Raw genomic sequence first — 17227 nt, forward strand, 5'->3', positions numbered from 1 at the left:
AGTAGTAAAATAGGAACTCAATGTTTATCAGAGAACACTTTTAAAAAATAATATAAAGACAAGCCACAAATAGAAGGTATGTGGATCACATAACCAGCAAAAGATAACTTCTGGATATATATGTATAAATACATAACCCTAAAATCAATAAGAAAAGGATAAATAGAAGGTTTACAAAAGCCATAGGTAGGTACTTTATAGAACAATCATGAAAAGGCCAATGAACTATTGCCTTGATACTCAGTTAATGGTAATAATTAAAGAAATGAAAATTAAAACTGCAAGGGATACCAAATTATACCCCCTATATTGACAAAAATAAGATCCATATGGAAACTCATCATACAACGGTACTGAGAGTCACAGATTGGTACAAATCACTTGGAAGAAGAATTTGGGATAATCTCCTAGTTAAAGAAGTGCATGTCTTATGAATTATCACTGTCACTCTAGAAATTTTTGCAAATGTGAACCAGAAGTCTTTACCAGAAGAATATTCACTGTAGCTTTTTTTTTCTTTTTGCAATAGTAAATCTTGCAAATAATTTAAATGGCCACTTAAAAACAATAGATACATAAACTGTATTATCATATAGCATAATATTTTACAGCAGCAAAAATGAAAGAACTACAGCTATAATCATCGAATCTTAGAAATATAAGTTTCAGCATAATAAAGCAAATTGGAAAAAATGTTAATATTTATATCAAAATTTAAAAAAAACAACAAAAAAATAGTCAGTTGGACTATTTAAGGTTAAGACATTAAATGAAACTAAAGAGGGATGCCTGGGGGGCTCAGTTGGTTAAGTGTCCAACTTCAGCTCAGGTTATGATCTCAAGGTCCGGGAGTTCAAGCCCCGCATCTAGCTCTGTGCTGACAGCTCAGAGCCTGGAGCCTGCTTCAGATTCTGTGCCTTCCTCTCTCTCCACCTCTCCCCCCTCTCAAAAATAAATAGACATTAAATAAATGAATGAATGAATGAATAAATAAATAAATAAATAAATAAAACCAAAGAAATCATAAACATGAAATTCAAGATATTGGTTACCTCTGAAAGTAGTCAAGGGTATAGAATCAGGTCTGGTTCTATTTTTTAGTTGGATGGGGCACTTCGTTAACATTCCTTTAATATTTCATAAGCATTATTTACTATGCAATGTATAAACTATAGAAAGAATAACATAGGACAAAAATGTAGCACAATGAATTACCTCAAAGCAGACACCTACATAATCACTACGTAAATTACTACGTAGATTAAGTAATAAAATATTCAGCACTGTAGAAACTATGTCCTTCCTATCCTCAAAAAGTAACTACTATCCTTATAGATTTAATATCTGTGCATACATCCTTAAACCCTAGGGTGTTTTGCCTCTATTTTTTTTGTTTGTTTGTTTATTGAGAGAGTGGGGGAGGGGCAATGGACAGGAAAAGAAAGAATCTTAAGCAAGTTCCATGCCCAGCATGGAGCCCAGCTTGGGGCTCCATCTCATGACCAGTCTCCAGATCATGATCTGCGCCTAAATCAAAAGTAGGTTGCTTAAATGACTGAGCCACCCAGGTGCCCCTGCCCCTGTTTTCTTCAAACTTAACATGAATAAAGTCATACGGTTAATTATTTTGTGTCTGGCTTCTTTGGTCAACATTATGCTGGTAGAATCACACATTCTCCACGTTGTTGAATGTCTATAGTTTTATCATTTTCACTGTTGCTTATTTTTTCATTGCCTGGATACATCACAATGTCTCTATTCATTCCATTGTTGGTGGGCATTTAGGTTGCTTCTAGTCTGGGGCAATTATGAATAATGATGTTATATAGTTATGCCCATGTTTCTTCATATACAACATTGATGTTAGGTCCTAAAAGAACTAAATTAATGGCTTACATGTTATTTTGTATGTACTAAACATTACATAATAATAAATAATGTAAGAAGCCTTCTTTGACAAATTAGTAGGTAATGAATGCTATTACTATTTTAGTTTCACATTTTGGTTACTACTGGTAGTAAACGTTTTATTTTTTTTTTCTTTTCCTACTTTAATTTGGATGTTATTTTTGTGAATTGCTATTGATGTTACTTGTTCATTTTTCAAACTGTATGGTACTATATTTTGATTTGCAAAAATCATTTATTAATAATTATACTAAACTTTGTACTTATTAATGGAAATACATTGATTTTTTTTAATTTGCCCCATTTTCACCTTTAAATTGTTTTAATGGTTGGTTTTTTAAGCTTTCTTTTTTATGGTCATAAATTAAAGATATCAATGCAAAAAATTGCAAAAAATCCCTAAGGTATAAAAACCCTTTTAATTCTCTCTTTCCAATTAACTATTGTTAATTTTGGTGCATGCCTTTTATGACTGTATATAAAACATATATTTTATATATATAGCGTGTGTGTGACTATATATTATATATATTTATGTTGACTATATATATTAACTGTACATAATGTATACATACATTTATTTATATATTAAATATATGTGTATATATACATATACTTAGTATATTTATATCAATATATAAAATTATATATTCACACACACGTAGTTTTACAAAAGGAGGATTATTTTTTCTGCTTAACAGAGCACACAGCACATTTTTTCCTCAATAAATAAAGTTTTACACCATCATTTTAAAATATTTTAATGTTGAGGCACTTGGGTGGCTCAGTCAGTTAAGCATCCGACTCTTGATTTCAGGTCATGATCTCACAGTAATGAGACGGAGCCCCACTTTGGGCTCCCTGCTCAGTGCAGAACCTACTTGATTCTCTCTCTCTCTCTCTCTCTCTCTCTCTCTCTCTCTCTCTCTCCCCCTCTCCCCATTTGTTTTTTTTTCTCTCTCTCTAAAATAAAAATTTTTAAACATTTAAAATATTTTAATGGTATTCCATTGCATACATATGTTAATCGTTCATTCAACACATACTGACTGAGTTCCTTAGTAACTGTATAGCAGTATCATTTTATAGGCCTTGGGGGCAAAACAATGCACAGAATTCCTGCAAAGGTGGAGTCTGAATGCTACTGGGGAAAATATACAGTAAACAAATAATATTTTATGTTATACAAGGTAACCAGAGGTACTAGGAAGAAAAAAAAGCAAGGAAGAGGATGGAGACTAATGGGTGTGAGGGGAGAGGGCACTCAAGAAAGGCCTCTTAATGAACAGAAACATAACTGAAGTATGAGAGCCCACCATGCCAATATTTTGGGCAAAATCATTTTAGGCAGAGAAATAATAAATGCAAGTTTGTTAGGCAAAGCTTACAAAAAAATAGTTATATGATATTGGTTAACATTTAGGTTACTTCCAAATATTTAAAATTTTAAACAAATTTGGCGAGAAAATTCTTGTCAAGACTTCCTATATTCTTGCAGATGTTCTATTATTCTCCTTAATTTTCAAACCCACTTTTTCCCTGTTGTATATTCATGGCTATGCTGATATGAAAACATGAAATCATATATTAGAGGACATAAACTGATGCCGTCTTACTCCATAGGCCTAATTCACATTTTTTAAGAGGAAAAATAAAAGTCTTAGGAAGAAAAAATAACTTTTTATGAAATATTAGAATATAGAATGTTTAATTTAGAGGGGAATGTTTAGAGCTAAGACAAAAAAATTGAAATGACTTGCCTTTAGTTGTACTGCTACTTAATACTTTCTTTTTATGCCATTTTAATATCATGGACACTTTAATAAAATCACTTAAAAATAAGAACTTTGACACACATATATTTTTTTAAATCTCCTTTAGGTTGCTGATGTCAAGCCTTTCTCAGGACCTTTTAACGTCTTGCCTGTGAAGACAAGATGGAGTGACATTGGCTTTCATATCCTTCTATTTGATCTGGAAAACCTTGTTGAACTTTTGCTGCCAACTCCAGTCTGTGACGTTGACCCTTCCAATTCATTCTATGGTAGTGAGATCCTGAGAAGAGCCAAAAGCACAGTTGAGAAGAAAACACTGACTCTGAAAAGAAATAAAACTGCCTCTGGTTCTCTCTCAGCAGAGGCACAAGCCAAGCCTGTCAGTGAGAACCCAGCCCAGGGAGAGAATACTGCCAAATCCTTAGGAGATAATGAAGGCATTAAAAGGCAGAAGAAAATAAAGAACTCCAAAAAGATGCACCCCAAGCCATCAAGAAAAGTGGATGCCAACATCATGATAGACACAGCTAAATTATTCCTCTCTTGCTTTTTGCCGTGGGGAGTAGATAAAGAATTTGATAATCTGTGCATTAAGCATCTAGATATTTTAAAGCTTCAGGGTTCTGTTTCTTTAGGACTTGCCTCAAGTGAAGATCACTTCTCATTGATGCTGCCAGGTTGGGATTTATGCAATGCTGAAATGAAGAAAGACTATTCAAAAGTAAATTTATTTTCCAAAAAAGTTTTGGACTTGTCAAATAAATACATGTCCACTCTTCCAAACCAAGTTGGGATGCCAAGAGGACTGGAAAATAATTGTGATTCTTCGCAAGAGTCAAACACCCTAAACACTATAGTTTATTTATTGAACAGACTATTTGCAGTTAATAAGTTAGTTAACACACCTTTAGAGTTGGCATGTGGAATTGACAGGTAAGACATGCATAAAGATTTTGACTATTGTTATTTGGGACATTAAAAATTATCATTATTTGCTGTATTCATTCATCTCTCTAACCTCCCGCCCTCCTTTCTATCCTCCTTTCTTTTAGTCTCCTAAGTGAAGACTAAATATGCAGCAACTCCTTTAGCTTAAAACACATTTAAGAAAAATCTTGCTATTAATTCATTGAGATTAGAGGATAATCTGGGCAATAAATCTATATATTTTAAAATTTATTCATTCAACAAATATATATTGCTTTCATAATATGTGCCAGGAAAATCATAGTGTTGGATGATGAATGAAATAATAGATAGGTAGATAGAAAGATGGATGATAGATAGATTGATTCATACACACGTTGAAATCCATTTTACTTGCTGTGAATTAAATATGAACAAAGAACATTTAAGTAAATGCCAATAATAATGTATTTCATATATCATCAGAAAAAGTTTTAAAATTTCATACCTGAAATCCCACCATTTAATTTATACTTTGGTGTATTAAACTAGAGGAAGCTATCAGTAATTCATTTACAAAAAGTACAGTTTAGTAAAAATAGCTATTGTTTTTTGCATGTTTAATATCTATTAGTCACCATGTAAGCACTTAGATGATTTCATTTAATATGCAAAGCTGGCATATAGGTATTATTAATTTGCTCCTTGTAAAGATGAGGGCATTGAGTCTTGAGAATTTAACTTCAAGACAAATTCACCTCCTTAGAGGCTGATTCAAAGCAGAGCTCCATTCTAATTCCAGAGCCGCATTAATTACTAAATTTAACTGTGTGTTTACCTTCTTCCACTGCTAAAATTAGTATAGCTTTTCATTGTATGATGTTAGAGGACTGAATTCAGGTGCTTACTGAATATATCCTTAGCACTAGCCTACAGAGGAAGTATAAATAAATGTCTCTTTTGGGTAGGAACTAATTCAAATGATAAAAATAATACACATGAAATAAATAGAAGCACTGAAGTAGGGCAAAGGAATGAAGAAAAATATTTGTAGTATAGATAAGTATTTTGGTGGCCAGAGTAAAGAGAATAATTAGTGTGAGATGAAACCAACAGAAAGCCTTCACAGAAGAGACATTGTCTGAAGTGCCTACTACATGGTGGTAAATGGTCCTTGACATTTCTGTTATGTGATAGGAGCTCAGTTCAACATGTATCTGTGCCAGGCACTATATAATAGGCACAATTTCTGCCCTCAGTAGACCTAGCAAGTTGGGTAGCAAGTCTATGTGGATTACATAGGATTCAGTGTTATGCTTCCTTCCATTATAATGATTCTATACTACAGCATTTCCCATTTTCTGTTCTGTGGCCTTAAGAGGGAGGAAACAGATTGGTAAATTTCTGTGATTTGCATACTTAATTTTCCTCTTTTCTTTTTTTCTGTTTATAAATATAAAATATAAATATAAATATATGTTATATATACACACACACATTTAAATTTCAAATAGGCTTCTTTTATTTTCCCTTCTAGTACTAAGAAAATTACAAAGCACTTAAAGTATGGTTAACAAAAATCCAGTCAGCCTGAAGCCAGAAAACCTGGGAATAAATCCTGGTTTTGTTGTTTAGCCATGTCGCTTTGGACAAGTCACTTAGCCCCTCTGGGCCTGGCTTTCCTCATGTAGGATATGAAGTGGATGGGATAGGTGACTACTAAGATTTCTTCAAATTCTTAAAAAACTAGGCTGCTAACAAATTATATTTGCCTAATCATGACCCCACTAAGTTGATGAGTTACTGTTTGCTGGAAGTTTTCATTCTGAGTTTGCTCCTGATAAGGAGTACAGAATGTAGAGGATGTGTCTGGTGTCCTAAAGGGAGATTAAGGGCTTTCAGCATGCTTTCCACTAAATGGCCTTAAAATTGTTGTCATACATTAGTTCATTCTTTACAAAATTCTCCATTAAGAAAAAAATCATTGAGTAGAGGTGTCAGGATTAGAGACTGCCTCCGTAAAATAGTCACTTCAACTTTGATCTGCTGTCAGGGACTGTATGTCATTTTTTAGGAAATCAAAATAACGTGTATTAGATTTGTCACACCAAATCCTTCCAACAGATTTGGCCGTTTCGCTAACATTTCACTGGGGTTGTGAAGGCTGAGAAAATCCTGGTGTACTTCACAACTGGGTACATGACGTAAATGCATTTTAAGGAAAGAGCCATCTGCCTATGAGAATATTCCTGAAGAGTATCTCAAAGTTCCTATGATTAAATCACTGGCACTAGTGTAAAGCCTGCCTCCATCAGGTCCTTACTGTACCTGGGGAGAACTCTTTGGCAGATATCAACATTTTAGGATTGAAAAATTCATTGCATTAGCCACAAATTACAGGACTTAACATAGTGGGACTCCTACAAAAGTGAGTCACAAGGTAATTCTGGTATAAACTAAGATTCACAATTCAACTGGGATTAAGGTTCCGGGTAGGAACAAAGTGGGGAAATAAAGATTTACCAAAGACATTAATGTGAACAACATTGCCAAAAATAATCTGTGTTCAGTTCCTGAATTTTTTGAAGTGGTCGTGCACTCTTCAATTGATTTCTAAAAATACTTTTCATACATCTTTAATAATATCCTTTGCTTTTTCCCCCACAGGTCTTTCAAAATGGAATCTGTGCACAACAAGGCAAGAATTCCCGGGAATGAGATTTCGAATATTTCAAGCTTCTATGGTTACTTACGAAATGGTAAGGGGGTTACAGATATAGCCTCATTTTTTTTCTTCTATGAAATAAAATAACTTGCCTATCCATAACTGGATAGCACTCGACAATTTAGAAGGAGCATTACGTGTACTTATTGTTTGATTTAGTCTTCATTTCACATGGCTATACTTTTGTATTCTGCCTGTATTTTAAATATACATGATTTTTTATTAAAATAAATAACATTATAAGACATGCAGTGTGATGAATTTCATCAAATGATCTTTGAAATGCCTGAAAATCTGAAACTTTTCAGCAAAAGAAATATTTGGTTATTAAATTAAGGTCACATGTGATTTATGGGAAAGATTATTACACCAGTATCTTTATTAGCAAATAAGTGATTATTATATTAGACAATTTTATAGCTTTTTCAGAAGGTTATAGTGGTCTTCGAATTCTTCTGAGAAATAGTCTTAGTGCTTATATTTTCTTTTGATGCCAAATCGCTAATTTATCCTCAAAATCTGCTTTTCTAAATTAAAAAAAAAATGTAATGCTTATTTATTTTTGAGAGACAGGGGTGGGATAGGAGCATAGAGAGAGGGAGACACAGAATCAGAAGCAGAATCTAGGCTCTGAGCTGTCAGCACAGAGCCCAACATGGAGCTTGAACCCACAGACTGTGAGATCATGACCTAAACTGAAGTCGAACATTTAACCTACTGAGCCACCCACGTGCCCCATCTAAATTTTTGACATCTCAGTAAATGGCAAATCTGCCCGTCTAGTTCAGGCCAAGAACTTTGTGTCGTTTTGACTTTCCCCTTTTTCTCATACCCCACATTCCAATCTTTTAATAATAAACATGTTGGTTCTACCTTCAGAATATATTCCAGATTCTGTTTCTCTCTACCCGCATGACCACCCCTGAGCCTTCATCCCCTCCTGCCTGGACTACAGTAACAGAAGCCTCCTAACCACCCTTGTGCTCCTATTCCTGCTTCACACACTGTTCACAATCAAGCAGCAAAAACGACCTATCAGAAACTAAGTCAGAACCTCATGCTTTTGTTCAACACATTTCAGTGGCTTCTGTTTCACTCTGAATAAAAGCCAGTCTCTAGGACAGCAGACAAGGCCCAATATAACCTGGCTGTTCTGCCTCTGTCATTGCACACACGCCCTCACCTGACTTCATCTCTTTGGGGTTCCCCTTGCTGAGTGTGCTCCAGCTACACTGGACTTTTTACTCTTACCCAAACATAGGGCCTTTGCACTGGCTATTTCTACTCCCTAGAATGTTCTTTTCTCAGATTCCAGAGGTCAACCTGCTGCCCCCCACCTCCACCTTACATCCTTCCTTCTTGCTCAAATGCCATCTCATCGACGAAGGTGCCCTCCTTTTTCCCCAGCACACTCTACCCCATTCCCTATTTTACTGTTTTCCAAAATTCTTTTCATTTTCTGATGTAATATATATATATATATTTTTTTTTTCACTTGCCATCTACGTCCTGCTACTAAAATGAAAGCTCCATGGGGGTTATTATTTATTTATGACAGTTTTTTTCACTGCTGTGTCTCCAGTTCCCAGAGCAATGCCTTCAAGGAATTAAATACCTTTGGATTCATGGATGAATAGTAAATAGAACAATGGTTTTGAAAATAGATGGCTGAAGTTTACGATCTAGTTCTGCCACTTACTACTTATGCAATTTGGGGCATTTCTTTTACTCCCTTAAAAGTTTATTTACTGCATTTGCAAAATGGGAATGGGATTCTGGACTTGACATGCACTATGCCTCCAAAGTTGTACAGTATATGATCAGTACATTAAGATGCCCTGAACAATGGTACATAGGGGCCCTCTCAAGTCTATTGAAAAGAATATTTTGAATATTTTAAAGTGAGAGTTTATTAATAGCTTCCAATTTTTGAGTAACTAGTATATTCAAAGAATTACGCTAATGATTTTACACATATTATCTCAATATATAAACAATCTCACACAGTAGGAGGGACTATCTCTGTTTTACCCTCAGGAAAATTGGGGCTCAGGGAAGTTAGATGACTCACTCAGAGGCAAACAGCTGTTAAGCAGAGAGGCCAGGACTCTGACCCCAACGACTTGCTCTTTCCATTATGTCAGTATACTTCTCAGTTATGATTACAACCAGTGTCCCCTTCAAATGGTCCCAGTCTGGATTGCCTGCCTTCTCCTTAAACTGTAGCCCTTAACAGGACATTTATCCTCATTTTAATTTTTTATGACATTAATAAAGGGATTAGAATTCAAGGCATAATATGAGTTGTTTCTGCACAGACCAAGAGAATTGCTAACCAGAGCCATGGAGGCTCCAGGTACCCCAGCCAAAGCCAAGAGCAACTAGTGTCATTACTGAATAATCTCCCTCGTGTTTAGAGGTCATATTTACAGCATTTAAGATTCACCTAGGTCCTAAGGAAACATGGTTTTGTGTTTTAATAACTGGAATATGGGAGGTGAAGGGAAAGGAGGGATTCATTTTATGCTATTAATTCAATAAAGTCAAAGCCTGGAGAATAAAATAATGCTTTGAGGTGCTCATTCTAAAGGGTTGACAGGAACCAATACCCACTTCTGTCAGCAAAAATGGTGACTCAGTAATATTGGTAAGCCTGGGGTGTTTTCTTTTTATCTTTCCCCCTGATGTTGCAATTAATTCTTTAGCTTACTGACATTGGCAAGAAAAGTTGGCTCTCATTTCTACCTCATATTAAAATTTTAACATCACATTAAAGTGCACTATGAAGTACCCCATGATGCCAGTAAGTAGTTACAGTTGAGACCAATACTTAGCTTTGATGGTAGAGTCACAAGGTCAACAGAATAAGGGGGGGTGGGGAAGGAGAGAGATCAAAAGAAAATTTTCTCTTACCTGCTGTGCTCCTGAAGAAATGGAGAATATGACTTCAAAATCATACTTACGTGTTTTATGCGCCGATCTTGGTCATTTAAAATTCACATCATATGCTCCTTCAGGGAAAAATAATGATAATAATGAGTCAGAAGTTTCTTATATATTTTTTTAATATTCTCAGTTGACTGAAGATAGAAATATGTTCAATATTTTCTATCACATTTCCCTTGATCACTAATGTGATATATAAAATACATATAAAATACAAAATATTTATAAATTAGATATTTGTACATACACAGACACATATATTAATATGTAAAATGGTGATTCTATGAAAACCATACTGGAATAATACTAACTTAAACAGTTAATACCAGAATTTCAAACACATATTAATACATTAATTTAAATAGACAATTACAGTAATTTTCCCTCCAATGCAAGCCGTCATCATTTTTCCTTATCTCACTCCTAGGATCTGGCACCGAGATAATATACTTTAGCCATCAGAAAGCCTTAATTGATCAATTTTTCATTTGGATGATAATATGTACATTTTCAATTAATGAAAAGCCACTTATTAAGTGCTCTTTTGTGCAGGGGGCTGCTGGACACTCTACAGATCAATTTAAATAAACCAAGCTCTAGCTCACTCTTAAAATTTCACACTGAACATTAAGGCAAATAGATAGAAAGGACATTCAAAAGGGCAAACTTAAAAGAAACAATACATAACAAAATGAGTCAAATTAAAACATAAGTGCTATATCTATTGATCAGAGTAGTATAACTGGGTAAGGACAAATCAAAGGAAGTCTTTTATATGATTTCTGTGTGATAGATACTGATTCATAGCAAGGTAGTATTTCAGAGCCTATTTGCATGAGAAAGGAATTGTAAAAATTTGGCAATCTGTTTTGGGTGGGAGTATTAGTCATTGCATTCTGCTGGCAAAAACTACAAAGATGGGTTTAGGGTATAAAGATGAATTTGATTTGATATGAATATGTATTAGTATAATTATTAGAAATACATATAAATTAATAAATGGTTCTTGACTCTGTATACATGAAAATCATCTGAGTTACTTTTCCAAAGTACCAATGCTCGCCCTTCCCTCCCCCCTGGGACCTAAAATCAGAATCTCTGAAAGATGGAACCTGGACATTGGTGTTTGTGGGAAAAAATGCTTCCCAGGTGATTCTAACATGCAGCCAGGATTGAAGATCATTGGGTAGCATCCATTTTTTAATACTCTCAAGCTATAAAATGTATTCTATGTATTTCTAGGTAAAAGTGAATCCCATATACCTGAAGCTGACATTTCACTTTTGAAGCTAATTTCCTGTTGGAGAGACCAGTCTGTGCAGGTATGATATAGTGCATGTCCCTGAAGTTATTAGAAGAGTTCCTTGCTATTCCTTTCTATCCAATGAGCGGTTCACTCATACCCCTCTTAACCTGAGAGTACCAGTAAATGGGTACTGCTCTCCTCACAAAATATTTCCTCCCAGGCATTTCATTTAACAGGACTAACACAGAGACTAATAATTGAGGGAAAAAGTGGAAAAAGACATATGCAAGGATGCACCAGGTTAGGAGGTATGAATAGAGGGGCCTGAGGAGGGGATGTTCCTGTTGTTACAGGTAACTTATTGCCTATTGAAGTGTCATATTGTGGCAGAATTGTCTATTATTTGATTTCAAACTGTGCCATGACAAAAAAGTCCCTCAGCTTGAGAATTTGGTGTGTGTACTTAGGAATCATTTTTCTATCTTGAGAGTACCTCATCTGTAAGATGCTTTAGAGAGCTGGTTTCCTCACAGCCCAAATTAAGCCCTTCCATCTCTTTTAAGGCTTTTGGGGATCCTAAAAGCTTACCAAGTGGCTTTGTACATTGTACAATAAATCTAATCTGAGCATTGATTAGATGAATATTTATTGGAACTTTATTCTTCATGAGTTTAAGAAATGTCAAATTTGCAAAACAAGCATAGCAATAATTCCAGTTACAAGTGTTTATTCTTAGTTATAGGAAAACAAGTAAGTTACTCAGAACACACTGTGGAGTTGACACCACAAAACCAAATAAACACAGTTGGAATGGCTATTGAAACTTCTTACCGTGGCCTACAGGTTTATACATGATTTGCCACTAACCTAACTTCTTTGCTCATCATTCCCCCGATGCTCTAAGTAGCCACATTGACCATTTTATTTTAAAAATACAGAAAGCTCATTCCCACCTCAAGACTGTTCTCTTGGGCAGGAATTCTCATTTTTTCATTCATTATTCAGGTCTTTGCTCAAAAGCCAACTGCTCAGAGAAGTCCTCCCTGATTACCCACCTAATGTCACCATACCCTCCCCACCCATGCTTCTCTCCAGTCACCATCACATTACCCAGTTTTACTTTCTTTGTTGCAGTTGCTTTTAATGGAAATCATACCCTTTGCTTTTTTGCTTGCTTACCTTCTGTCTTCTTGCTGTGCTAGAAACTTGCTGAGAGCAGGGACTTGGTGTGTCCCACTCACCCCTCCTTCACCAATACCCAGAAAAGCAGTAGTCACAGCAGCCTGTCAATAATAGTTAACGAATGAATGGATAGCTATTCAAAAAGCCTCTGTGACAATCAGATAAACATTAGTACATGTTGACTTTACCAGCATATTAGTAACCACACTAAGAGTCTTTGTTAAAGATAAGATTTCCACTCCTACGCCCAGCCTAACAATTCCTCAACGAGGGGGAAAAAACCTTAAGGAAAAGAATTCAACAGAAAATTTATCCTGAATTGCTCTAACTAAAGATATTTTGTAATTGCTCATTTGACCTTCAAGTAAATTTTAATGGGGTTTGGACAAGTTTGGACTAATGGACCTTTAAGGTTCTATGATTCTATGACCTTGTGTAAAATTTTGGCAGTGTGACAAATGTTACTAGAACATTTATTACTCACTCTATAGGAAGTCTAAGCTTCAAAGCTCTCCTCTTGACTCTGCCGCTAACCTGATAAATAACCTGGGGATATAGGTTTAATTGTTGATTATTTATTTTATGCTTGAGATTCTCTCTCTCTCTCTCTCTCTCTCTCTCTCTCTCTCTCTCTCTCTCTCTCTCTCTCTCTCTCTCTCTCTCTGCCCCTTTATCCCACTCATGTTCTCTCTCTCTCTCAAATAATTAAATTTAAAAATTTTGTTAAAAAAGAAAGAAATCCTGAAAAGCAACAGTTAGGTTTTAGAGTTGCTAATATGCTGATACTTCTCTAAATTCTCTGGATTTTATAATCTAACACCAGTGGGGAAATCATGACATCCAGGCCTCTGGGGAGTATTGCTTTTCCAGGAGCTGCTGCAAACACATGAAAAATCAGTGTCAACCTGAGTGTTGAGAAAATGGTTTTCTACTGGAAAATCTGGACATTGGAACCATAAGCAGGACACAGGGGCTCTTACGAGTCTTCATGATGCTCTGCTATTTTACAGAACTTTACTGAGTCAAAGTTTTAGTAGAAAACCATTAAATTTTTTACCTTGCCTATGGCATAGTAGTATTCCTAGAAATAAGTATGTGGCCCAGATTTGTGGTTGTCTCTTTCCAGCCAGTGGATTTGTAAACCTTCTCTTAAATCTCTGTACATAAAGGTGTAATACTTTGCATAGCTGTCTTTTCAGAGAAAATTATTTATATGCATTTAGAAGACAGCTTTATAGTCATAGTGCTTTCAATTCTCTCATTACTTAAATCAAAAAGTTACATAAAACGTTGTTTAAAAATTTTATATTTTGTTGGAGTAAATTCTGTCTTTACTATTTATAAAATGTATCTACTATATTTATATACTAGAGGGATTTAAGTATTGATAGTCAGAAATTGTCAATAAAGCCTACTTTCCACACTTTCTACTTTTGAATATAGAATCTATTTCAATTCCATTGGCATTTATTTAGTACCCACTGTATACCAGATACTGTGATAACATTATTACATGCTTATAAGATGTACCATCTGTCTGTGGATTGGAGGCATGCTGAGTATTGATTTCACACTGAGCACAAAGTGTGTGTTTGAGTTTGTTTCTAATTGGGTGTACACCATTCAGTATTCACTTTTAAGTTTTATGGTTCTGAGTATCCTACTGATTATGGTTTAATATGTTTTATTCGATTATTTATGCTTCCTCTTATTATTCAATGATACTCATACTCTTTACTCTTGCAACATGCATTGGTAGTGACGAATATGTCAAAAAGCCCCCAAATTAAATAGTTAAAAAATATGTTCATGATATATAAATCTATACAAAGTAATTAGGAACATTCAGTGAAATTGCATACATCCCTGTATATTTTTAGGAAAGAATATTGACCCAAGTTGTGATAGGATATTATATCCAGTGTATAGGATATTCTAACTGCAATTGTAAGTGCTCCTCAGAGATGGTAATCCCAGTGTGAGAAGGGAGACATGATCCCATGGGAGCATGTGGCCAAACTGCCCATTCTGAAGGATAGACCACAATCCAGATCTATTCCAGGATATCCTTCAGTATCCTCCTGATTTATAGGTGGAGACAGAAGCAAATTCCATACAGGTTTCAGTGATTGAAAGCTCTCATCATAGCCTCACCCATCATCACAGTCTTTGTTTTATAAGTGAGCACATGAAGTCTCAGAGTAGTACATGACTTGGCAAAAGTTGCCTTTGTGATAATTGTCATAGTTGGATCAGAAACTCGGGCTTTCTCATTTCTGATTCAGAGCTCTTTCTGCCACATCTTGGAGGCAGTGCTGTCAAATAAAATGTTTGACAGAGTTAAAACGAAATAAATTCAGTGATGTAAAACTGTTCACCAATAATTGTCTGTCCCATCATATGACATACCTAATAAGCATGGTTCTCTTAATATAATATGGAATAATATGTTAGTAAATATCATATCTAATAGTTAATATATATCTCATCACACGGTAGATATTAACAGCCATGGCTCACCAGTATTGTGATATACAGAACTGCATGCTGAAACCATGGTGTGCAATGGCTATCACCATGTTGAGTATTTCATCACATGATGTGCATGAGCAAGCATCATGTCACAGGCTATACTGTGACAGGAGTTACTGCAGTATTAGTAGCCTTGATAGGCAATAGTAAAATCACATCTGTCATTAGCCTTTTTTTCCACAACCTGACCAAGCATTTGAGTATGAGCATTTGAGGAGACAAGAAGGGGGGGGGGGGGGGGTGGTCAGGGATCAGGAAGCTGCCCTGAGACTTTTGTGTAGCTCCCTATATTTAAAAGTCAAGTGCCTTTATCCTGCCCTGGCAGTTCGGTGAACATGTGCCATCAGCAGAAGTTCTCTGAGTGTCCCTGGAGCCTGGAGATAGCACATGCTACCACAGCACTTACAAGAGACTGAACAAATATTTAGATGAATGCCTTTTCTTCTTTTGGTGTTGGCATCTCCAGATCAGTAGGCTCAGTTGGTGCTGTCCCAAAGCCCTAGCTCTAGGCATCCTGTGGGTAGACTGGGGATAATGCAGAGGAGATAGTGGCAATGGTGGATGAGTAACCTTGACAGAGGTCAGGCTTTTGAGGGGAAGAGAAGCAGGCATTGGGGTGTGGCTGTAGGAAAGGTTTAACTGTCAGCCAGAGGAAGATAATGGGAAAGTGTCCCAGGGTCACCTAGGTCAGCGATGTCCTTCCTATTCTCTCACTGACTCAGCTCTTGGCTTTCCTTGAGTTCTACCTACCTGCTGGACCTTGTCTCCTATCTTGCCAGGAAGAGGCCAAGGTACATTGTCACTGGCTTTTTACTGAGGAGTGAGAGTATAGAACCTTGGGAGGACATATACTACAAAGGATGCAGAATTAGGGGTCAGAAGACCTGTCCACCATATCTTTGTGGAACTTGGGATGTCATGTCTCAGGGTTTTCATTGAAAAAAATGAAGACATTAGATTAGATGGCCTGTGACAAGCATTCCCCTCCTGGTTCACCCAATCACAGATCCTTCGCTGGACATGTACAATAACTGGAAGGCAAGCTTTGTAGTATTTTTAAACTGTGCAAAACCATGTGCACATATACACAGTTTAGTGAAATTTATTCTTAAAATCTTGCCTTTAGCTTTCTGCATTAAACCTAGTTAAAGTGTTTTTAGCTAAACAGTGCTTTAGAGCTAGATATTATTTGAGGAGCTAAACTTGTCTTTAAGAGCAGTATAATACATTCACATTAATTTTCTTTGCCTTCTGGTGGAAATGAAAATACCTTAGGAGAAAGAACAAAGAACTGCTTCCAACTTTTCCTTCCAGAATCTCTTTTTTTTCCCATTAAAAATCTGTGCAATTTATTTTTTTCACAATGTGTAAAAAATTTATTTTTATTTTTTATATTAAATATAATTTATTGTCAAATTGGTTTCCATACAACACCCATTGCTCATCCCAACAGGTGCCCTCCTCAATGCCCATCACCCACTTTCCCCTTTCCCCCACCCCCATCAGCCCTCAGTTTGTTCTTATGGTCTCTTATGGTTTGCCTCCCTCCCTCTCTATAACTGTATTCCCCCCCTTCCCCACCCCCATGGTCTTCTGTTAAGTTTCTCAGGATCCAGAATCTCTTATGTTTGCTGAAGGGTGACCGTTTGGGTTCCAGTGCTTAGTATCTGCTTTTCAATGGTTTCAGAGGCTAATTATAGTGGAATGGAGCATTACAATTTATGTGAAACCTATTTAAGTCAGTTTTATATAAGACCCCAAGCATTTGTAATAATATTAAAAAATATATTTAAAAAAAATCTTTGTAGGTAACTGAAGCAATACAAGCTGTTCTCTTGGCAGAAGTTCAACAGCACATGAAGAACTTGAGTAAGAGAGCAGGCAACAGTCAACCAGTGTCCATGACAGAGGATGTTCACTGTGAGATGAGACAGATTCTGCAGGAGACGGAATGGACCCGGGAGGAGATAGAGTTACACTGTACTACAGACACCTTGCCTCTGCAAA

General features: G+C 35.9%; 1 protein-coding gene across 3 annotated transcripts in view; it reads left to right on the plus strand.

Moving 5' to 3' along the window:
- The window catches only part of WDR72 (WD repeat domain 72), a 237012-nt gene that overhangs the window by 141648 nt on the left and 78137 nt on the right, over positions 1 to 17227 (plus strand). For all 3 annotated transcript variants that reach the window (XM_058737687.1, XM_058737688.1, XM_058737686.1), the window contains exons 15-18: positions 3790 to 4616; positions 7257 to 7348; positions 11503 to 11582; positions 17029 to 17227. In XM_058737687.1, coding sequence (XP_058593670.1) covers positions 3790 to 4616; positions 7257 to 7348; positions 11503 to 11582; positions 17029 to 17227 — 1198 coding nt within the window. The remainder of the gene's footprint in view (positions 1 to 3789; positions 4617 to 7256; positions 7349 to 11502; positions 11583 to 17028) is intronic.

Source organism: Neofelis nebulosa, chromosome 7 (assembly GCF_028018385.1).
Source record: "Neofelis nebulosa isolate mNeoNeb1 chromosome 7, mNeoNeb1.pri, whole genome shotgun sequence".
Classification (NCBI taxonomy): Eukaryota; Metazoa; Chordata; class Mammalia; order Carnivora; family Felidae; genus Neofelis; species Neofelis nebulosa.